This window comes from Anser anser (assembly GCF_964211835.1).
Source record: "Anser anser genome assembly, chromosome: 11".
Taxonomy (NCBI): Eukaryota; Metazoa; Chordata; class Aves; order Anseriformes; family Anatidae; genus Anser; species Anser anser.
Genome location: NC_139732.1, coordinates 10,539,323 through 10,562,352, shown reverse-complemented (window position 1 = coordinate 10,562,352; position 23,030 = coordinate 10,539,323). Strand labels below are relative to the sequence as shown.

Here is a 23,030-nt window from a genome sequence, read left to right as displayed (position 1 = left end):
TGTAAAATCTGCTGCATATTTTATGTCTTTGTCATACATTCTATATCTGTGCCACTACCTGACTGAGCTTACTGTTCTGAGGAGATTAACCTTCGTGCCTTAATGCATTAACGGAGTGTTTGCATTTGAACACAGTATTTTGAAGGCATTGCATTCTGCCTTCTTCTAAGCAGTAATTTATGGTACAGTATTTGATGTTTTGCTCTCTCTAAAAACATTGTTGCTGGGGTTTCTTACTCAAGGACTTCTTGTAAACCAAAAGGAAGAGTTTACAATACCTGAAGTGTTACGGTGGTACATTTTGGAGAGATGGTTGTGATTTAAAGGCAAGAGGAGGTTAGCACATCAGCAGATGACTGCTAAGGAGGGAGGGAACCTTATTTACACAGACAGCATCTCCTAATGAGACACAAGTGCACTTCAGAAAACTGTTGTCTGTGCTCATCCGTCCCACGCTGGGCTTTCGTGCAAGCGCTGACTGTCTCAGGGGCGCTGGTGTGTGCGAGCTCCAAGCCTGCCTTCTGGCCAGGTCATTCATTCACGTAGAGGAGAACGTCATGTCAAACTAGTGCACAAAACAAGCAGCTGTTCGATTGAAAATATCTCGCTTGTTGCTGTGACAGTTTTCTCAAATGTTATTGTAATTGAATTAAAATGAGAACTGTCCCAGTAAAGCAACATGATTATTTAGGGTTATCTGCACAAGCTGCTTTCACGTTCTGGGCTGTGAAGTACCTTGCCAAGTGCAGTGAGACCACTGTGGTGGAGGGGCTTCTGCCACATTTGGGTCACATGCCTACTTCAAGCGATAGGTATCTTTAAAAAACAAACAAAACACTAGGGAACTTCTGTTTTCCTGAGAAAAGTCTGAAATGACACATCTTTGGGGGGGCTTTCCAAAGGCTAGATATAGTTTCTGTAATTTCTGGAGTCTTTGAAACTTGCTGGGTTTTTTTTTTCAAATATAAAGGTCCTGTATTTGAATCCTGCCTGGTAGTAGTTCTTCTTTCTCTAGGATTTCTGATCCTTGTGTTTAATATAACTTGTAATCTTCATTCTGAGTTAAATGCTGTTTTGTCAAAATTAATGTGCTCCGTTCCAGTGAACCCCCATCAGCTCGCTAATGGAAAGTTTGAAGATGGAGTCTTATATGCATCTTTGTGCGATTGGTTTCAGGGCTCCCTTGATGCCCCTCAGCTGTTTCCTTGGTAATGTGTACGCCGAGAACGTCGATGTGCTGAGAGATGGGACTGGACCCTCAGGTTTACGGCTTCGCCTACTCACTGCAGGTACCGGTGACACTCAGAACATGGAGCTGCTTCCTCCCCTAAGGAAAAGAGGGGTTAAGCATAGGATATTTGTGATATTTCCATGGGTGGTTTCAAAGTGTTCTTATATACTTAATTTTGAACTCTTGGAAACAAAACAAAACTCTGTGGAGGTGAATTTGCCTGCTGCCATGTTTCCTGGGCCCTGGTCATTAGTGTCTGTTCACCGTGGTGGTCTCCAAGTGTATGTGAAGAATAAAAATGCAAGTACATTGCTGGAAAAACCATTAGAAGTGAAGAAACCTTGTGTATACGTGCATCTTCTGAGATTCCACTGAGCTGTATATGTGGATATTTTTGTGATTAATTTTGGAAGGCTTTCAAAAATGCCAGCGAGAGGCGTATTGCTGCTGCAGCCTTAGACTGCACTTTGAATTCAATTCAGTTTTCATTAGCTGTAGGAGACAGCAGTGAGAGTGACAAAGGCTGATGAGTAGCTTGTCCTTGTATATGCTTCTAGGGGCTGGCGGGCCTTCAAAATTGGGGAAAGGCATAATGCCTGCAAGGGAGCCTTGTTCAGTGACTGTAACTTGAGACTTGGCAATGGTTTGTTTTTTTGGTTTGTTTTTTTGTTGTTTTTTTTAAGAAAAAGGAACATCTATCCTCATGTGCTAGGGCAGGAGTTAGCTATAGTATCATAATAATGTAAATGATTTTTCAGAAATTGGACCAGTTTTAAGGTAGAGAGTCAAGTTTTGTTCACGTACACGTATACATGTGCAACTTTAAGGAAATGTTGTCATTGAACAGTGTAATTACTAAAATACAACACCAATGCTCAGAGTAAAAACTGAAATGAGACCATCTTGGCATGTGGTGTTCCTGTCTTGCAGAGGTTTGCAGGAACCCCTTTGTAGAACATGCCACACACCTTCTAGCATAAGCTTCTCTGGAAATACTTTCACTTGAAGTAACTCGTGCTTAAAAAGTCAAGGATGACTCAGTCACATTTTTCTGATTTATTGTATTTGGGAAATAACTACATGAATAATATATAGCAAGAAAAGCTCAATGTGCATTGAGAGCACATCCTGTATTTTGCATTAATTGCTGCGTGCTTGTATGTGCATTCTAGTAAGATGCTACGTTCCTGAAAGCAAATGGGGTCGCAAACTGTAAGGTCTTTCCATTTCTTAACATCTAGCAACATTTGTCAGCCGTTCATCTATGAAATAGCAATTCAGTAAGATCAATTCTTAATACATTATTTGTGTAGGAACACACTTGATATTGGGTTAATGAGCTATGGGAACCTTCAGTAAAGAATGTCTGTTCTCTCATGCAGTCGATACAGATGAGGAATTTCATTTTATGGGCTTTACTTTTTTAGCTGCTGTGGAAGGTGCTTAGATTACACGCCACTTTATAGCTTTGAGAACGCAACTCTGGCTGCTAAAATTCAGTGTTGTGAGGAGATAGAAATAATTCTTGGTACTTACTGCTGATAACCAGATGATGAAATTGAGACTGACTGATTAGGAAAAAGTCAGTGTTTGAATGTCAGGGAAGTGAAGACAACATTGCTGAAGCTGGAGGTTAAGATGCTGTTGTGGTTTAACCCGGCTGGCAGCTAAGCACCACACAGCCGTTTGCTCACCCTCCCCCCTCCCTCTCTGGGATGGGGGAGAGAAACGGGAAAGTGAAGCCTGTGGGTTGAGATGAAGACAGTTTATTAAGACAGGAAAATAATAATAATAATAATGATACACATACTACTAATAATAACGTGTATGAAACAAGTGATGCACAATGCAATTGCTCACCACCCGCTGACCGATGCCCAGCCTATCCCCAAGCAGCCGGCCCCCCATCCCGGCTAGCCACCCCTATATGTTGTTTAGCATGATGCCATATGGTATGGAATACCCCTCTGGCCAGTTTGGGTCAGCTGTCCTGGGTCTGTCCCCTCCCAGCTCTTGCTGCATCCCAGCCTGCCTGCTGGCAGGACAGAGCGAGAAGCCGGAAAGTCCTTGGCTTAGCGTAAGCACTGCTCTGCAACAATTAAAACATCAGCGTGTTATCAATGCTCTTCTCATCCTAATCCAAACCATAGCACCCTACCAGCTACTAGGAGGAAAATTAACTCTACCCTAGCTGGAACCAGGACAGAAGAGGATCTGTGCAACAGTCAGCAAATACATCACTGTGATAAGAAATATTTCACTGTGTTTGAGCCCTTGTAAAATAAAGGGTTACACTTATTTTGACAACATTGTTTAAAGAATGCAGCTGTTTGGTTTGTGATAAAGAAAATAATGTTAAGCTTTTATTGTTGATTTGTTGATGCGTTCTGTGATCAGGCAGGATGACTTTTGAGTCGCTTTCTGTTCCTCAGGTTGTGGCCCAGGTGTTTTAGCCGATGCCAAGATGCGGGTATTTGAGCGGTGCGTGTACTTCGGTGATTCGTGCCAGGATGTGCTGAGCACTCTGGGGTCTCCGCACAAAGTCTTCTACAAGTCCGAAGATAAGGTAAGGAAATTCATTCACGCAGAGAGAGGTCTTTGTCTCTCTTCAATAATGTCTGTTTAATCACAGGGCCTGGGTTTTGCAAGGCCAGCGAAGTTAAATTGCCATGTAGCGCAGATTCTGAGCAATTCATTTGACATGTAATAGACCAGAGTGAACGTTTACACGACGTGGTATTAAAAAGCATTTTAAGCTAAATCAATGCAAATCTGTTTAAATTTTAAAAATCAAATACATAATCTGTCATTTGCAACATTTTAACTGATTTGAAAATTGATAAAAATGGAAATGTTTCTATCCAAATAAGCCATAGCAAGTGCGCGGTTTATTTTTAAATGTTTCATTTAAAATAACTTTAGCATATATTTTGATCCTTTTCTGATGTTTTTATGATAACATATGAGTAATCCTATTACTTCCAATAACTAAAAAGATAAATCTGATGTGTTGTACCTCTGCAACCAGCCAGGGGCCTTGTCATTAAGCACAGTGTCTTATATTTTTGAAGAAGGGCTTTGGTGTTGAAATGAGGTTATGGCAATAGTTTGAGTGTAGGGGTATTGTTAGTGGCGTTTGTATTTGTGAGCCTTTTTAAATACATCTGAAAAATGTTTCTTGCAGATGAAAATCCATTCACCCTCGCCCCATAAGCAGGTCCCATCAAAGTGCAATGACTACTTCTTCAATTACTTCACGCTTGGAGTGGTGAGTGGGAAGCTTCCCTAAACAAATGCATGCGACGTTCTGATTCCGCTACACAGCAACTGCTTCAGAATGCCAAAAACTGTGGGGAAACTGAAACTCTTGCTGCTGTAGGAATCTCTGGATTAAGAAAAACACGACTAACTTTTTCTAGTGCTTGTGAATTCAATCAGTAACATTTTGTCATATCCAGCAGTGGGTGGAGGGCTCTTTGTGCTTGTGCTTTGGTGTTCTCTTTTGGTTTTCTTCTCCTGCCATGCTTGATGCATAGGTAGCTGAGTTCTTGTTTCTGAAAGGCACTCTCTTGTCCTGTAGAACTGAAATAGGTGTGCCAGAATACTACCTGTGAAAGCTTGCAGAGCTGTGGGATGTAGCTCAACCTTTATGTCCCTCCTTACTGTAGTATACATTGGTGTAAATAATAAGCAGAAAGACAAGACCTCCTTAGAAGAATAGCCAACATGAGCAAATGAAACTGCAGTCGTGATTGAGTACTGGAAGAAGTGTGTGTTTATTTGAATTTATAAAAAATCTCATTCCCAAATTCTACTTTTCACAATTCCACTTGGTTCAAGTAGGATTGATACTTATCACTCTATGCAGATGCTATTGTAACTCATCTCAGGGTAGTTTGGGGAAAGCCACCTTTTTCTTTCCAACTGGCTTCATATGTCTGCCTTTTTCTTCAACAGGATATTCTCTTTGATGCAAACACTCACAAGGTGAAGAAATTTGTCCTGCATACGAATTATCCTGGTCATTACAACTTTAACATGTGAGTGTAAAGAATGGATCTGTTCAAGAGTGTTTTAAAACATCAGGAAAGGAAGCTTTATACTCATTTTAGAGAGGTCCTGTATTTTTGCCCCAGTGTCTTTGGGATACCTGGTAACCAGCGGGGTTTTCAGCCATCATTATTAGCATGTTTTTACTATTATTTTCTTACATTGAAATGTGTTTATGTTGCCAAGTATGTTCTCAAGTAGTTCTTGATCCAACTATAGTGTCTAGTATTACTGGTAGGTAATGTGCTTCATTTTTCTTGATGTTGTTCCAGCCAGTGCTCAGAGTTTTCAAGTTACTTTTCCCCTCTTACGCATCTGACCAGCATATTTTCAGTTCTTTTCAAATGAAAACTCTTTAGAAGAGGCATATGAGTTAAGGAATAAGTGATTGGATACCTGAACAAAGAGAATATATTTTCAGGCAGTTGAGCATTAGTGTTAGAGAAATCTGCAGTACTTTTTCTAAGCTGAGTACTTGTCCATCAAGTCTGTGTAACGAGCAATTTGTGCTGAAGGACCTTTTGTATCCTTTAGAAAATTGTGCTAGGACATTCCCAGGCTGATGGCTTTTTTGATGTAGAAAATAGAAATGGCAATTTTTCTTCTTCATCTGATACTCTTGACTCTCCTTTTCATTTTATTATGCATGTGACTTTTAATTTAGCTGGTTTATTAAGAGCTCTAAGTTTGTGCTTTGTAGTTTGTGTTGGCTCTTCTGCTTTCTGATAACTTTATGATTTGTTCTTTTTAGCTACCACCGCTGTGAATTCAAGATTCCGCTAGTCATTAAGCGAGGTGAGTAGGCCAGCTGCTGTCCAGCCTCAGGGGACGTGTGCCACCAAACAAAGAGGGAGATATGATCAGTTTTAATTTCTAATGCATTCTTGATTATCAGAGGATGTCAATAGTGAGACAGAGGAGAGATTTTAGGTTTTGGGGCGTGTTTTCTTGCTCTTAAAGTGAAAAATGCTTCAGGAAGAGTTCAGCAATTTTCTGATTTTTACTTATGCAACCTTGTTCACTTACGTGGATCATATGGGTATTCACTATACAACATCACTAATTTTCTGTGATGCTGCCACTCTGCTTTGCTCAAATCAGTTACCTTGTACCGAGGGACTCAGAAGCTCTGTAAGGCAGTGTTAATCTGAGCTGGTCAGTCCATTCCATTGTTAATTTTTTAATGATGTGCTACTCACTCTTGAAAGGTTTATTGATGGTATTCAATATAAACTGATATTCAATAAAAAGTGGTATAGCTGGGAATGAGAACAAACATTGAAAATATATTTACATGCTGTGGTCAAAGCATGTCTCTTAGTGCCTACTCGAAAATGTCCAAGCTCAGAAAATAGCATTATATACTCCTCCCAAATTCTGTTACGATACAGTGGTGCTGATTCAGCAAGATGCTTAGATGTGCACAGCTCTGTGCATGGAAGTGATCTAAAGAAAGCATGCGGAACTTTGTTTGAGGACGATTGTGATCAAGGTAGCCTTCTTTAATGTAAGAATTAACAGGTGTGCTATGAAAATGTGTGTTTTGACTATTCAGGGAACACTGGATGCTTGCAAGGGTTTGGCAGGGGATGCTCTCTTCCTCTGAGCGGCTTTCACAGAAAGCACTTAACCGTGTAAAATGCAATTCTGTGGATGTCACAGCAGTGTGAGCACATGGAGGAATAAAAACCTGGAAAAACTATGTCTGTGTGTGCAGACTTATGTGAAGATTGACTTGCAGTTCAGCCAGGAGGATGAGCATGACAGTTCTGCTCAATTTTTAATTTTTTTCCCTTAGGTTATTGTGCAATATCTCAAAGGTGTTTCTGATTATTGTTATTCAGCTCAAGAGTCACTGTGAATATCTCCTGAATGCATCTGTTTCTTTATTTGTTCTTGTTTTGTCTTTTGTTTGTCTTTTACTTATTATGCATCCTGAATATAAGCTAGAGACCAGAAGGGTTGATTAAAAACGAATGTTACAGGACTTAGGAAGAGCCCGTGTTTTTCCATCTGGTGGCAGCACATGATGCAGTTTTATTTACTCCCTTCTGTGCCTCAGCTTCAGACAGTAACTTGACAGAGTTCAGTTGCACAGACACTGAACTTTCACCATAAGGAGACCACGTTTATTTAGCGGGTGGAAAATACAGAGGAGCTTTCAATCAAATTAAATACCATTTGCTATGTTTGGCTTCTTCAGTGTGTAGCTTCATTCCTACTGCTTCAGGAAGATGCTTTCAGTATTCAGAGCTCCCCAAATGTATGTATAAAAATTCTGAAACCACCCAACTACTAATTTCTGAGACTGTAAGCATAAATATGATGCTGTCCTCACCTGCAGGTGGTGGTTGTTTTTTAATGGATACAGGGTTGGTTTTTTCTTTCTGCAGGAATGATTCTGGGGACCGTAGTTCCCAAGCTCTCTGCTCTCTTTGTTTTTAAGAGAGTGGTGTTCTAGCTTCAAGGTGTCGGTTTTGCCAGCCTCCTTTGCAAATGCAACTGTTTGGACTAGATGTGTGGCATGCTGTGTTATCTTGATGAGTGTTTGTGCTAGGTGTGTTCACTTAGCGCAGTGAAGTAGTTTCTTTCATGCTGACGTTCTTATATGCAATGGTACAATGCAAACATACGCAGCATTAGGACTTGGAACTTGTAAATAGGCAAATTTGTTTAATCCCATTATCTAGCATTTAATCAATGCTGATGACAGCTCTTGATTGCTAGTAAATGCTGGTAAATTTGTATATGAACCGATGTATTGCTTGTATGTCTCCCTCTATCTGAACTAATGTCCCTAAATAAAGGATTATACAGGAGACTGTTCGAGCATGAATTACAAAGGCTGTTCTGTTTTTCTTTCATAGATAGTGCTGATTCACAGACTGAAACGTGTACAACGTACAGCAAGGTAAGTCTGTACAGAACTGAATGCTTTCCTTTTTTCCTTAAACCTCCTAAATGGTCTTTATCAGACTTGCAATGCCATTTGAAGAAATGATAGCAGTTGTGTTATGTTGTTTTAAAATAGAAAAGTCGACAGCCAAAGCTTAATGTGCGTATGTTTAGTAGTTCAAATATTTAGTTGTCTTTTAGGGATTGAAAGCATTTGTAATAACACACTTTGAGTAAACTTAATTACTGCATACCCTGCTTTCTAAGATAGCTGCAGGTAGAAATACAACAGTATAGCTATACAGGGAAGTGACAGAAGTGGTGGCTGAATGCGAACTGGAAGAGACATTCTTAAAACTTTCCCTGGGCTTTTCTAATGTAGCTCTTGAAGACATGCAGTAACTAACCAAGAAGGTCCGGTGGTCCTTTCTTCTGAAGAGTGCCAGTAATGAGTTGCTTTTCAGGTAGCAGCAGGGCTCACCAAAATGTCACTGCCAGTGTGACACCTCCTGGGGGCAGCAGACTCTAGGTGAAATTCCCAGCTGGGCACTTGCTGCTGCCTGTTTAAGAGCTTCTTTAAGTTGAAAAAATTCTGAAGAAATTTGTCTCAGAAGTGACTCTACAGTTAACCTTCAGCCAGGGTCAGTTCTGTTCTCTTGGCTCCTAAGGTTTAATTTCTTTGGTGAATTCTGGGTCCCAAGCTGGAGGGGCGAAAAAGTAGTCAGGAACTGGGAAGCTACCATTTTTTTATTTGAGTTACTTATATCCATCAGTGTTTTAACTTATTTCGATCTTGTATGTGAAATTTCAGCTTTCATTAAGTCTATTTACAGTGATGAAAATTGCTTGAAATTCCTTATCATTAAATAGTGCAGTTTTCCTCTTCTTTTCCAAACCTGCCTGTTAAACGAAGGAAAGGTTTTTGGGAGAGGTAGCAGGGATGCTATTTTTCCCTCTGCAAAGGTATGTGAAAGGATATTTAGCTGAGGTTTCTCACAGCTGCTTAGAGAACACTTTTTCTCTAAGGTGTGTCAGAAATATTACCAGGTTTTCTAGGTACATTTTTGCCATAAGACCCATAGAATTTTTCACAGTAATTCTAATTTAAAGCTAGTTTGGGACAAAAATGATGAAAAAAACCTTGAGAGCATTTCCTAGGCCTGACAGTTTCCATTATTGAGTATGTCTCTAGTCACAAAATACTTCAGTAAATGCAGTTTCTATGCTATTTGTCAAACAAGCATGTTGCAAAAATATACGTGGCTGTGTTTCTAGATTTAAAAAAACAATAATCTCCTGTGACTGATTTTAACACAAGGTCTTTGACATCCTTGCAGTGGGACAGTATTCAGGACCTTCTGGGGCACCCTGTAGAGAAGCCAGTGGTACTTCACAGGTAAACTGTTTCTTTTGCTTGGCAGGGATTGAGCTGATAACAGGATGAGTTTATGTAGAGGAAGAATATTGAACTAATTACTTTGGGGATTCTTTAAGTTTCATACCTTTTGGCCACTAACAATACTAAATAACTGTTCTCAGAGGAGTTAAAGGCTGACGTGCAGAATGAAAACACTTCGAAAGTTTGTTGGACTGTAAAATCCAGAGAAGAGCAAAGCAGCAGATACAAACGGAGTATCTCTATGTATAATAAATAGTGCAGATTGCTTGTACTGTAGGCACATGCATTTCAGCAGCGTGACATCATGCATTGCAGTGTCTGGAACATACGGCAGCAGACTGAAGGAGTTTTGCTTTTATGTATGTATGTGCTTGTTCTACAGTTCTTGAAGACTGAAGACAGAACAGTAAGCTTAAGTTTGCTCTGTTCCTACAGGGGTTGAGCTGGTTGTTGGGTAAAACAGGCACCACCTGTTTGCAGAGCTACCATGCTATATGATATGATATGCAACCGATTTAGGTCAGGAGAAGTGTTAACTTATGGAGACTGTGAAAATACTTTAGCATTTTCAGATGTATCAAACAAGGTATTTTATCAAGCTTTCATATGGTCCATTTTTTTTTCCTTTTAAGTATTGTGCTCTTTGTCCCCCCTTTTCCTGTTTTATGCCAGTGAGATCGCTTGAGCTGAAGCCATGTAAAATAAAGCTGGAGTGAAGTAGCGATTACATATATTACACTTTATTTTTTTCTGTGTTCTAAATCAACCAGAGCTTGCTTTACTGAGCACATCTCTAAATGTCTCAGACACACCTTTTGAGAAACCAACCAGTTACAAAAAAGGCCAAAAGCTAAGTGTTTCCTAATGTTCTTGGGCCATAATCTAAAATGCATTGCAGTCAGGAGTCTGCTGTCATCATATATATGATCAAAAAATCCAAATTATTTGAAGGGTAAGTGATGCATTAATCTTGAAAAATACTGTTTAATAAAATATAGATTAGTCTGTAAGATGCTGAAATAGAATACTTTTTAACATGGATTCATAAATAGTTTATAGTAAATACACTTGAAAGAGGCTGAGAGATAAAAGGTGAAGAATGGCAAAAGATCTTGGACAAAAATTATTTGTAATAAATAATATGGCACTTCTGTCTTCCCTGTTTATTTTCAGGATTCTTCCTGCCCAAGTTCAGTGAAAGAAACTTTTCCTGTAGAGGTCGTTGTTAGCTTTGGTTCCTTTCTCCTTTCTCCCTTGGTGTTAGGAACCCTTCTGGGACATTAACAAGAGGTTTCCTCTGGCTCATTTGGAAACTAGCAATGGTGTTGCATAATGTAGATTTACTTTCTTCTTATGAAAGCTATTTAACATGATAAAGATGCCATAACTTACCCTATATTAACTGGTTGTTATTCCCGAGAAATTCCCAGTCCTCACGTGTCCAATTTTTCCCCTCTCTTCTATTCAGGTCATCATCTCCAAACAACACTAACCCCTTCGGGTCAACCTTTTGCTTTGGACTGCAACGAATGATCTTTGAGGTAAGGAAAAAGAGCTTGATATATTTGAGCAAAGAAAATGAGGACTTTGCTGTTACTTCTTACTGGCTTCTTATTTCCTATTTCATCAAAAGCCAGCATTTGGGAGGAGCTATGCTTTTAGAGATGATTAGCAGAGCAGGCAACTTTCCAGCCTCTTCTGTGAGGCTGTACATTTGTATGTTGAAGCTGGCACTTCAAGTCTGTCACCTAGGGCTTGTACTAGCAGGAGATGCATGAGCTCACCTCCAGGTACTGGTGGAGCGTGCTGGTGTTTAAATGTCATAGAAAACTAGAGACTGCTTTTAGGAACCAGCCATGAGGTGTTTGCTAAACATGCTCGTTGCTTTCTTTTGTTGGGATTCCTTTTTGCAGGCAGATCAGTTCCATATTTGCTGTTTTCACTCTTCAAGTTCCTGTTTGGTATACAGTTCTTCTAATTTTCCTTTTTCTCTGCCATCTTTTTGCAGGTGATGCAGAATAATCATATAGCTTCTGTTACTCTCTATGGCCCAACGCGGCCCAGCAGCCAGTTGAGAACATCGGACCTTCCCCAGTGAGCATCCCCTGCAAAGTCAGCTAATCTAAATGCTACAGAATTAGTACAGCGTGCCTTGATTTGCTGCCACTTATAATATGGAAAGCACGTTATGATTTTTGTTTTTTCAATAAGCCTCCACCCAGGAACGGTGTGGAGGGGAAATTCTCTCAACCCTTCATCATGGGGCATGGAACTGTTGATGGAGGAAAGCAGCTTAGGTGCCTGTGCCGTCGTTTATTCCTCTCAGTTGCCCTCATCCTATGCAGCACAGACCTGAAGACTGTCCCCCCCGTCTCAGCTGGCGAGGGGGGGCGTGGAAGGGGGGCACGTAATGACTGCAAGAGTTAGAAGCACAAACTTTCTGAGCCTTGGAGCATCTGGAAGCAGGTATTGATTTTTAGTCTGTTTGTGTTACTGTATTGATGTGGTGGTCACATTTTAAGAAAACGTGTGTGTGTATATATATAGATAAAAACACATCGGTATTTCTGTGGCTTAGGACATTGTACCAAGTGTGACAAGGATGTATATATGTCCATGATTTCAGGCACCACATCTTCGTGTAACTTTAAACCAAGCAAGTAGCATGTGCATAATACTTGGTTGTAACATTTGCACTACATACACTTTAATTACTTGATAAATGTTTATCTTCACTGAGGAGCATCTGTGTACTGGGTGTGAGTGGGGTGTGATGGTTATTTAATGTACGCTGTGCATAAAGCTTATTTATACAGTGGATGAGTTAATCCACCTTCCTGCACTAATATGTACTTGATGTGCTGAAACAATTTTTTTCTGCCATGGCTGGTTTACTAATTTTTTCATACGCGGTTTCAGAAAAAGAAATTCTGGACGAGGTTATTTCTATGATTGAATTATGTTTTAGTGAAAAGGTTTGATACGATGTTTCTTACAATGGAAAAATTTGATGAAGAACTAGCGTTGCCTCATTTTCATCTGTTCCCTGAATCCTTTTTTCCTACCCTCTTTCCTTAGAGAAAGAAAAACTGTATATAACAGTATCTCAGAAAGAAATCCCCGAGCTCTGCCATCACCAAGAAAACCTTTTCTGTAACTTTTGATGTGTGATTTTAATTTATGCCAAAGGTTTAGCCAAAGACATCCTCGTTGTAGTTTCACCATTTCTGTACATAGATGCTAACTGCACACCCCACCCCAGCAGACAGGATATAGGCTTCTTTCTAGTTGGGAGATGCTGCTCGCAACATTTTATCCCAGGAGGATACTTTAGGTTTCTAGTTCTCTTATCAGTCTTATTTGGGGGAAATAGGTGGTCTGTCTTTGAAATATTGAACCCTTTTTAAAAATGGACAAGAGAAATGTATAATTTTATCCCATTTTTAATATTTTGGTGTAGCAACTTGTGATACATAGATGACAATTTTGTGAGTTTTACTATGTGTGTACAGATTTTGTAAATATGACATTTTTGTAATTTTAACTCCATGTACAGTGTAATCCTGTATAGTTTATCAATGAATGAGAGCTAGGAAGTTGAATGTTAACTGAAGTTTTGGATCCTGGACCAGTAGCAGGGATAAATGTGGTGCGTGTGTGAGACGTTCTTTGCCATTTAGTCTTCCTGTATACTGTGATACTCTAAACTGTTTTGCTAAAACAAACAAAAAAGGCCCCATGGAGAATCTAATGGATAAGGAAAAAGTTACTGTTTACCTTTATCCCTAGGTGTCACTCCTGTTGAACCCCTGTTCAATCTGTGCTGTCTCCTGTGATCATTGCTTGCTAAGAAAATTCTATGCCTCAACCTTCCTTTTGTTTCCTCTCTAATTTTAATTTCATTTTACATAGCCCTTCTGTAAATTAAATGGAATAATAATGAGCATGTACACTGAAAGCAAAATAAAACGAGACTCTCAGTTACTGTTTTGTGTTAAATACAGTTACTGGGTGTTTTTGTAATAAAACCACGGATGTTCTTGCCTTTTTTCTTATCAATCAGTCCTTTTTATTTTAATGTCTTTCAGGCATTATATTTGAAGTACCATACTAGTGTCCCTCCTTTCACAGCCAGTTTTGTATGTTCTCCAGAGAAGCAATACAAAAACTAACATAATTTACAGCCTGTTTCAGAGTAGGCACGTAGGTATAATTTTTTCCACTGCAGCAGGGAAGGAAATTGTTAAGGTATGGTAAATAACACTGGCTTTTGTATCGTGTTTAAAGAACAGAATTGTTTACACCCACGTCATCCCTTAGGTATTTTATTAAAATTGATCGAGTTTCAGGGAGTTAGAATATCGCACAACAGGACAAAAGAAATGTGTGCGTGCAGTAAGAGGAGCAAATGTGACTTCTTGTGCTGCTGACTTGTGCCTTGAGGTGTTTGAGCAGCAAAGCACTGAAAGTGTGCTTGCCCTGAAGCAGCTTAGAGCTCGGTGCAGGTGTAGGCATTTCTCCTGCCCTGTCTACCTACGCGTGGTAAAACCCTCAGCCACCCGTGCTCTAGCACCCTTTGGTTTGGGGATACAAAATGGCCTTGCTTAGTGGGTTTGGCTCAATGTGCTCTCAGAATTTTACTGTGATTTGAGGTGCTGTGTAGATGCATGCTTGTTACTAAAATATGATAATCATACTGCTAATAATTTCACTTAATTTTAACTAATCCTTTTCTAACAGTAACTCCAATTTAGCTGCAGGAGGAGATGAGTTCTTGACAGGACGATCTGAGTAACAGCTACACAAGTGCTACCAAAATCCCGCTTTCAAGCATATTCAGCTGCAGTTCTTCCAGAGTGGGAGGTCAGGACTGCTGCTTGTAGCATGGACCTTGAGATTTAGGACAGGATATAGCAGTAGCTAGCCAAAGGTGTGTAACAGCTTCAGCGGTTTCCGCCTTCACTTACAATACTTGGGTGAGTCCAAAAATGTGTCTATTGTAGATAATTAAATGTACTCTTAACAGCTCAAGTACTTCCCAAGGTCAGTCCTGAGAGTCCTGAGCTGTGGAAGATCAGTGGCTTTGCTTGAAAAACCTATTGCTCTGTTGCTAAGAAAAACAGCTCGTTACATCACTGTGACTTGTTCTTAACTGCTTTGTTCCCAATTGTAGCCTTCCAGTTTCCCAGCAATCTCTTCTGGAAGAGGAGAGAGCATTTTGTCTGTGAGAAGCTCACCCTGGTACTTCTGTCCTTTGCTTAAAATCTGTAAAGAGCACGTTGCTACTCTGCAGAGCTGGGCAGGAGGAGGAGAGAAGGAGCCTTCAAAGACTCGGATGAGCGTGCTTTCAATTTATCAGTGAGGAGTGAAAGCACTTTCCCCCACTTCTTGTGTTTGCTTTGCTCTTTTGCTGTATGTTTTTCTGGTCAGTCTGCAGTTTCCTTTACAGAAAGGCAGGGGTAGGTAATGTGGACCAGCTCTCTTGGGTTTTCCCCACTCGCCCTCTGTAACTGCAGCTGTTCATAGAGCTCACTTCTCTGGGATACTTTTTGTTTGCTCCTATTTGGACTAAGCTGAGCTGGTGCTGATGTGTTAGGGAAGTTGGTGTGGGGTGATGCTGGCTGCATCACCTTCCCCTCCCAAAGGAACCAAGAGATTTGGGCGGTGTCTGATCCCATCTAAGTGTGTGCACAGAATTCTGTACTGTTTTATACGGATCCTGCATGTTTGCCACATGTGCATTGGTCCATCATTTTGATTTCACATGAAACAACTGTTTCTTTGACACAGCATTCAGTACAAGAGCATTTTTAATAAAGCATGTGCATCCAATCCCTTTGTGATGTCTACCTTCTTGCTTTGTACAGAAACGGTGAGAATATGTGCGTGTGCTTGCCTGCTTAGCTTTGAATCTCATGGTATTGTCCACAGTATTTCATTTACTTACGGGTAATAAAACAGAGCTGTGAGCCCTTCCTCTGGAGGTGAAGCTGATTTTCTTCCCGTACTCGCAGGCCTGCACGCAGTCCCTGGGCTCCCACGAGTGCTGCAAGCAGTGCTGTATCGATCGGTGCTGTTGGGTAACACTAGAAGCCTCTGTTCCCAAAATTGCAGTTCCTGTCAAGAAAACCCAATTTTCTGTTGCCAGGAACTCTTACACTTCTCAATCTAAACAGATCTTTTTGCTGAAATAGCTATCAGGTGGTGGGTGAGGACTGATTCATGTGCTTATGATGGCTCATGATCCAGACTTTCCATCAAAACCATAAAATAAAGCCTATCCCAAGGCTCAGCATCTCAGCGAGGTGGGGATTCAGCCTTAGCAGGGGCAGGCTGGATGCTCCAGCTGGCTTTTCCCAAGGGAAACCAGGGGTGCTAGTGCCTGGTTCACACTGACTTTTACAGGTTGTTAGAGGCTAAACTTTGGTGTTGTGATGCAAAAAGTGCTCTGAGCTAGCTCAGATACAATTGTTTCATGTCAACTCTTGTCCCATAGACACCATTGTTATTATTTAAACCCTATATCACAACTGCACCAACACAAAGGCACTCTCTTCTACAACTCGTCCGGTCAGCCAGCTTGGCACAGCACGTGTAGAAAAACAAATACATTGCTGTGTGTTTGTGGAGTTGGTAAAATGCCAGTCAGCTCTGGTTGGGTTTCTTCACAGAAGTTGTGGCCCAGGATGCTTCAGAGGTAAGGTAAGGCTGAAGGAAAACATGGGAAAATGAAAAATGATGCACAAGAGTTACATCTTCAGTAAGCATTAAAATAGGATTTGGAGTTAATGAAGTGGGGTTGAACTTAAATACCATATTCTTTAGCTGTAGTTAATTAAACTACTAAAAGTGTTTATCTGATAAACTTTGTGTAAGCATTTTGGTTGGTTTGTGGGGATGTTTCTTTTTCCAGCAGGCAGAATTGCTCCTCTTCATGAGCTGGGAAGGCTTTCCACTTGACCTAGTGGGAAAGGTGAGCTGGAGTCTGCTGATGAGGTTGTGCACTGCGCCATAAAGTGGCGTTATGACAACAACTTTCATTCTGGATCAGACTTCTATGCTTTAATATAACCTTTTCTCTTGCATACCCTATCTTCTTCCCCCTTTAAATGCTGTTAGTTTGGTCATTTTAAAGTATTCATACTGCGATTTTGGAAGCTGGTTTTAAATGTTTTAGTATTTCAAACCTACATCACAGATTCACATTAGTGCTTAACTTCTGTTCCATTATTAGTATCTTTCAGAGAGGTGTTTATTTTAAATACCAGTCTCTCTGCATGATTATGAACATGCAGTCCAATCAAGAAAGTAATCAAAACAGCCTGAATCATCACTGCTGTGCCTTTGCACCTCAGTTGGTCTCTCTTGGAAACCTGAACCCCTGAAATATCATGGCTTTATTCCCATCCAGCTCTGTCAGCCCCCAGAGGACAAGGCAGTCGCTGAGGACCTGCGTAGTTTTGTGTTTTTTCCCAGGATTTGTCAAAGGATGGAAAGGGAAGGGAGAGAGATGGGTGAGCTCAGTTTGGGTGAGTTGCAGGGAGAACTGGCTGTGTGGGGGGGTGAGGGCTGTTTGCTGCTCTTGGAGGGACTCAAATGCACTCATACTTTGGGTTTTAGTTTCCCTTCTCATTTCTCAGTCTGGTTTCCATACTGACTGTAAGCCTGGAAAAATCTTGGCAAGTTGAATTTTAAAGCGTTACTGGTTCTGACAAACCTCAGTGAAGTTACCAGCATCATTAGGGAAATGTGTCGGGCTGATTTTGAGGGCTGCTGAGACCTCCAGCTCTATCGGGAGCTCAACAGTTCTTCAAACCAGGCCAGGCCTGAGCTCAGACTCTCCTCACTGGGTCTGTTGGGGTCTCAGCACTCTGGGGAACGTTCCTGGCTCTCATATTTAGCAAGGGTTCTCCAAGACGTTCGATTACTTTCTGCTGTTTGATTTCTGCAGTTGGAGCTTGCTTCCGAGAACCCACTGTAAAAGATGAATAATTAAACTGCAGACAGGAAGCACGGTATTTTAACACTCCATTACTTCAGAGCCGTCTTGGCTTTCTTTTTTATGGTGTCTAAGTCAGCAGTGGCCTGACCTAATGAGAGATCTTGGCATTTGCTAGCGGTTTATAAGTTCGGAGATGCATTCAGAGGTGCTGAATGTGAGGTTCAGGCCAGCTCAGCTTGTTATAATGACCAAATCTGGCTACTTACATATAGTAGGGAACAAACTGCCTGTGTGTGGATCCTTGGGATTCAATAAAACCTGCTATGCTCTGTTAGCTTCGGATATTTATGTCTGTCTTGAGGGAGTCTGCTTGCAACTGGTGGTACCCACACAGGGCGTTTTTTTTCTCATCATGGTTTATAGTAATAACCATGTAAAAAATATAGTAATAAACAAAATTACCAAGCAAAGTGTTGTAGCAAAGCCCCAGCTGGTGTGTTGGATTAGCCAGTTAATAAAAGCTGTCCAGAATTTCCTTCTGAGATGGGTGTTTTGAGTGTTCTGGGAGGCATTGTGAGGCCTTACAAAATTTGAGTAGATTATGTTTAATCTGTGGATTTTGTTGTGCTCACAGAGGTAAAGTGGAGTGGCTGGTATCTGCTTTTCACATGCTTAGTTCATAAGTTAATGTGCTGCTGTGCTCTCTTCCTTGCAGGGAACACAAATCCGTGTGGGAAATAAGGCCCTTCATAGGAAATGCATAGTTGGTTCCATTGCCACGCCTGAAATTATGTACTGAAGCCCACGTCTGAGCATCTGAAGCAAACAGCTTCATTTCAGAGTGGCATTTCAGTGTTCTCTCAGTGGTCTCTGCTGCTGAAAATGGAGCCAAATATAAGCTTTTAAATATGACTTTGCCTGTGATGTATATTTTTAGCATAATAGTTTCTCTAGGTATCCAGTTTTCCCTTCCTCCTTGATGTATAAGGTGAATAGCGATGCTTTTTTATCCACATCTTGCAATCTCTGCAATCATTACCATAACTGATCTATCTCTATAAAATAATCTGCATGCTTTTCATTTCCCTAACAAGCTGTACCAGAGCATTCAGAGCTGAGCTGGATCCACATCTAGCAGTTCGCTTCAAAAGGAGGTCAGTAGAGGGTCTTTCCTACTTGTTCTATTGAGCACCTAGGATTTTAGGATTTTCTGGGGGAAAAAAAAAAAAACACATTTTTTAGGAAATAATCTTCAGTCAAAGACTTTTTGCCTGCTATAGCAGTAAGAGATCAATAAACTGCAGTGGGTACAGCTCTGCCCTCCAGTGTTTTTGCAGCACATTATGCTGTCATTTGGGGTCTGCAAACTTCCAGTTCAACTGCAGAAACAAATAGAAACTTTTAAAAACAGATGAAACGGGCCGCACAGCGAAGACTGACAAATAAAAGCAGATGTATCTTTCATTAATAGATGTTAGATTTATATTAATTGGACAGAGAAATGAGCTATTCCACAGACTAAGGCAATGGAGTGAACAGTTTGCCCTAGTTCTGTTTCTGCCAGCCACCGGGATGTGTGCTGGCACAGGAGGATGTTGAACTGCTACTTTGATCTGGGATAAAATGTACTCATTAATGCTGTGTTGTGGGTAGGTTGCAGATCTGAAGATGTTACAGAAGGAGGAGCCAAACCTTAATGCGTCTCCAAACGTAAAAGGAAGATCTTAATAAAGGCTGCTGAACCTGACCGGCTGCTTTGTAAGAAATCGTTAGGTAAGCTGTGTTTGTTTTTCTGTTGTTACCATTAAATTAAGTCCAGCATAAGGAAAGACTTACCAAGTTATCCAAAACAATGAATAATGCATTTTCAAGTTGCTGTCTTCATGAAAAATACATGTGGTGTTAGTCTTCTGTGTATGCAGATGCATTCAACAGACTCACTCTGACAACTGGAGGCATGCCTGCATGCTATCTTTTAATTATGGTATAAATAACTTCCCAAACTGTAAACTAATCTCAGGTAATACGTTTCTGTACAAACTCATAAATACATACATATCACACACTTTAGCAGATGGGCACAGCTTTCTCCCACCACTGAGGCTCTGGCTTATTCCCACACCTTACAGAGCTCCTTGTGAAGCTTGCATGAGAATTTTGGATTTCAGGCTCTCATCCTGAAAATATCCCAAATCAGCTGATGGTTCTTTGATTTCTACATGGCCAGCCTTTCCATGGAAATACGTTAAGGCTTAAACTCTGAAGATTATGATGACATGTAAGGCTCTTTTCAATAGTCTGTTGATAGATATTACCAGTACATTTTCCTTCACGTTGTGTGCATAGTTAATACAAGAGCTAAGTCCAGCCTGCAGCTGGATGGGAGGAAGGATACACCCAGGTCTGAAGTGCAGCTGTGCTGCAGGCTCTGTTTAAGCAGCTTCCTGGAGGTTCATGACTCTGTGATTGCCTTTGAAGCTGTGTGGATGTGTCCTCCTGGAGGGGGATGGCATCTGGGATACTCTGATGAATAGATGTTTTGTTGAGGGGGGAAAAATTGCAAAAGGATTAGCAAATACAGTATCAAAAGCGAATCCAGGCTCTTTGCATCAAGTATACTATAGCTTTTTAACCCTGATTTGGAAGGATTTGCTTCCCCTTTGATATCCATGTTCTGTTATGGTAAGTTGCTGCTGGAAAAACAAAATGCTCTGAAGTGCTCTGAAGTATTGACAGTTCTCTGAAAAACGAAGCAGTCCAGTGTTCTTGTCGGATGTTTAAAATATTTATGAAGTTACAGACTAACTGAAACACGGAAAGTCATCTACCAACAGAAAAATTGCTGTGCTGCCGCTTTTTCTTGCAATAAGTTTAGAAAGGCTTTTATTCTGAAGCCCTTTTGTCTGAAGACTTTCTTCCTTCACATGACACCCGCAGCAATGTTGAAAGTCTTGGCTGCTCTTTGCAGCTGACTGTGTGCCAGGAAGAGCACCGAGGTCTGGAGGAACCAGCCCAGTCCATTGACAAGTTTTCCTTTGGTCTGAAGGAGCTCTCAAAAGCGATGCAAGCAGCAGCTCTGTGCTTTCACTCTCACAAGCAAAAGGCCAAAAGGATCTCTCCAGACAGCTTTCTGAAGATCTGGATTACGTGGTAAGAGAGGTTGGATGCTGTTGGACAGCTCTGAGTCTTCACTGAGCGCCAGTCAGCGTAATGTAGAGTCTGAGCTTGCTAAAGTGCCATAAACTGCTCTCCTGAGTCCTGACAGCATGTCAGTGGGGCATGTCTTTGAACTCTTGTGTTGCTACAATTAATGAAAAATCAAGACGTGAAAAGGGATCAACTGAAAGTTCTTCTTTTCCTTTTTTAAAGGCCCTTCAGTGATCTTACCCCTTCCCAGTTACCTACTCATATGGCTTCTTCTCAGCCAGCTGTGTCAGCCCTAGCCCCCAAGCTTGTTTTCTTGTAGTTCTGCAACATATGGGACTCAGTTCAATAGCTGTTCTTTTCTTCTCCTCTGAGGGTCACAGAAAGCCAACCAGGCAGTGATTTCATTTGAGCACCCACTGAGGACACCTGATTTCCTTTGCTCTAGTTAACTGTGTAGTTTGCTTGTTTCTCATTGAGTCTGAGTAATTCCAGCCCTAATCAAAGGAACAAGTTGACAGCGATCCTTGTGCTTCTTGGCCTCGTCTCTTCTTTCTCCTTCCATTTTGCAGATGTCTAACGATGCTGAAACATCTCCCCAGACTGCGTTTTGCGATGTGTCTGTACACATTGGCCTGCTAAGCACTAGTGTTACTCTAATAAATAATAATAAATTAAAGATACTGTTAGGATTATTTGGGTACATTACTGGAGTAGAACCTACATGGTATGTGTGTGCAAATGTGGAATTTTGGCACATTTCTGCAATAGTTTTTGTTGTTTGCTCGTTGTAAATAGACCGTGCTAAAGCCCTCTACTTCTAAAGTCTGTTCATTTGGTTGCAAAAATTCCAGGTTCCCTTTCTCAGCTGTTTTACCTTGTGTTTTTGTTGCAGTCTGCCTGCATTATCTGAGGGGTGATGCCTGTGTTGCTGTTTGAGCTTTCCTCTTCCATTGGAAAGGCTTCTTCACTTGCTTCTTCTGAGTACAGGAAAGCCTCGGGCTGTGCAGCAGGTTCCACATCAGCCAGATCTCAGCAACTTTCAGACTGTGAACTACCATGAGATCTTTGTAAAAACAGGGCTCAAACGTCTGTAGGTGCGGGGCAGCAGAAGGCTTGACAATCCCAAAGGTCTTGAAACCTTCATGCAGAATGGGTTTGAGGTTAATTCTCTGTAAGCACATGCCCAAGAAGACATCGTCAATGGGGAAGAGTTCCACCTCTCTGCAAGCCCTGGAGAGCTTCCTCATGGTGCAGCTGGAGAGCAGAAAACCTCCTCCTCCTGCGTAGGCTGGGTAGATGCTGAGCCCGTACATGGTCTCTGGGATATAATATTTACTCTTCCGAACACGGATGGGCCGGGCGTTGTAGATGATATCCCCAACAAAGAGGTCCTCAGCGGGGTTGTGTCTATCGAGGAAGTCAACAATGTTCTCGATGTTAACAAAAACGTCAGCATCGCCTTTAAAAATAAATTTCACGTTGTGGCAGAATTCAGCAGCCCAGTTCAGGAAGTGGATCTCCTTCAGGGTCAGGTTGAAGAAAGTGTCCATGAAGTCCCAAAGTAAAATGTCCCGGTATGTCTGACTCTCTTGGTGCATCAGGGTCTCCCATGTGGCCAGTGCTGTCCTATTCCTTGGTGTTCCCAGGAGGAACACTCGCTGAATCTGCTCCCCGTTCACCAAACCCTCCCTGCCCCAAGTTTTCCGGACGATCTCCCGTCTGTCAAAGTCTTCAACTACCGATTTGATAGCGATGAGCAGAAAGGGACCTCCAGGTGTTCTCCTGCATTTCTTGGGCTGGTTGATGAGGAGGTTGAAGTTCCTGTTGTCCTTGTTTAGGAGATAGCGCTTGAAGTTGAACGCAGAATCGGCTGCTGGGGCTGGGGTTGTAGTTTGGACCCTGGCGTTAGCTGCTTCTGTTCGTTTAACAGTGGGAATTAACTGGGGTCTGGGTGCTGTTGCCTCTGCTGGTGTGGGTCTCCCAGGTGCTCTGGGGTTGGGCAGTATTCGCTGTGTTACTGAACGCTGCTTCTGGGTCGGCTCCTTGTGCCCTTTTGGGGCGAAATGCTCCAGCTGGGTGTAGAGTAAAGAGCAAAGTGCGACCACCAGGAGAAGGGTACAGATCGCATCCCCTTTGAGACGAACTCTCATTGTCCCCGCGGTCTTCCTGGGACTGCTAGAAGCTGTGTCTGAGCTGCCTGGCACCAATGTCCATCTGTAAATAAATGCGTGGCATGTCACCAAGGAGGATTTAGAAAACTAGCCAGCAAATACGTTTTGTTCATGGAAACGCCAAGACATGTTAAGGAACTTGCTAAGAGATGCACAGGTCCCAAACCTAACTCAGATCCTAGTGCTCTGTCTGTG

General features: G+C 41.4%; 2 protein-coding genes across 5 annotated transcripts in view; one reads left to right on the top strand and one right to left on the bottom strand.

Moving 5' to 3' along the window:
* The window catches only part of PHAF1 (phagophore assembly factor 1), a 37,083-nt gene extending 23,480 nt beyond the window's left edge, over positions 1 to 13,603 (top strand). For 3 of the 4 annotated variants that reach the window (XM_083851337.1, XM_083851335.1, XM_083851336.1), the window contains exons 9-17: positions 1,177 to 1,289; positions 3,664 to 3,797; positions 4,416 to 4,499; positions 5,189 to 5,271; positions 6,033 to 6,076; positions 8,149 to 8,192; positions 9,514 to 9,572; positions 11,044 to 11,116; positions 11,584 to 13,603. In XM_083851337.1, coding sequence (XP_083707463.1) covers positions 1,177 to 1,289; positions 3,664 to 3,797; positions 4,416 to 4,499; positions 5,189 to 5,271; positions 6,033 to 6,076; positions 8,149 to 8,192; positions 9,514 to 9,572; positions 11,044 to 11,116; positions 11,584 to 11,673 — 724 coding nt within the window. In that variant the 3' untranslated portion in view covers positions 11,674 to 13,603. The remainder of the gene's footprint in view (positions 1 to 1,176; positions 1,290 to 3,663; positions 3,798 to 4,415; positions 4,500 to 5,188; positions 5,272 to 6,032; positions 6,077 to 8,148; positions 8,193 to 9,513; positions 9,573 to 11,043; positions 11,117 to 11,583) is intronic. The other variant, XM_083851338.1, reaches the window with a different exon arrangement.
* A 5,872-nt stretch (positions 13,604 to 19,475) lies between these two features.
* B3GNT9 (UDP-GlcNAc:betaGal beta-1,3-N-acetylglucosaminyltransferase 9) overlaps positions 19,476 to 23,030 on the bottom strand; it is a 10,878-nt gene continuing 7,323 nt past the window's right edge. The window contains exon 3 of the mRNA XM_083851339.1: positions 19,476 to 22,878. Coding sequence (XP_083707465.1) covers positions 21,567 to 22,814 — 1,248 coding nt within the window. The 5' untranslated portion in view covers positions 22,815 to 22,878 and the 3' untranslated portion in view covers positions 19,476 to 21,566. The remainder of the gene's footprint in view (positions 22,879 to 23,030) is intronic.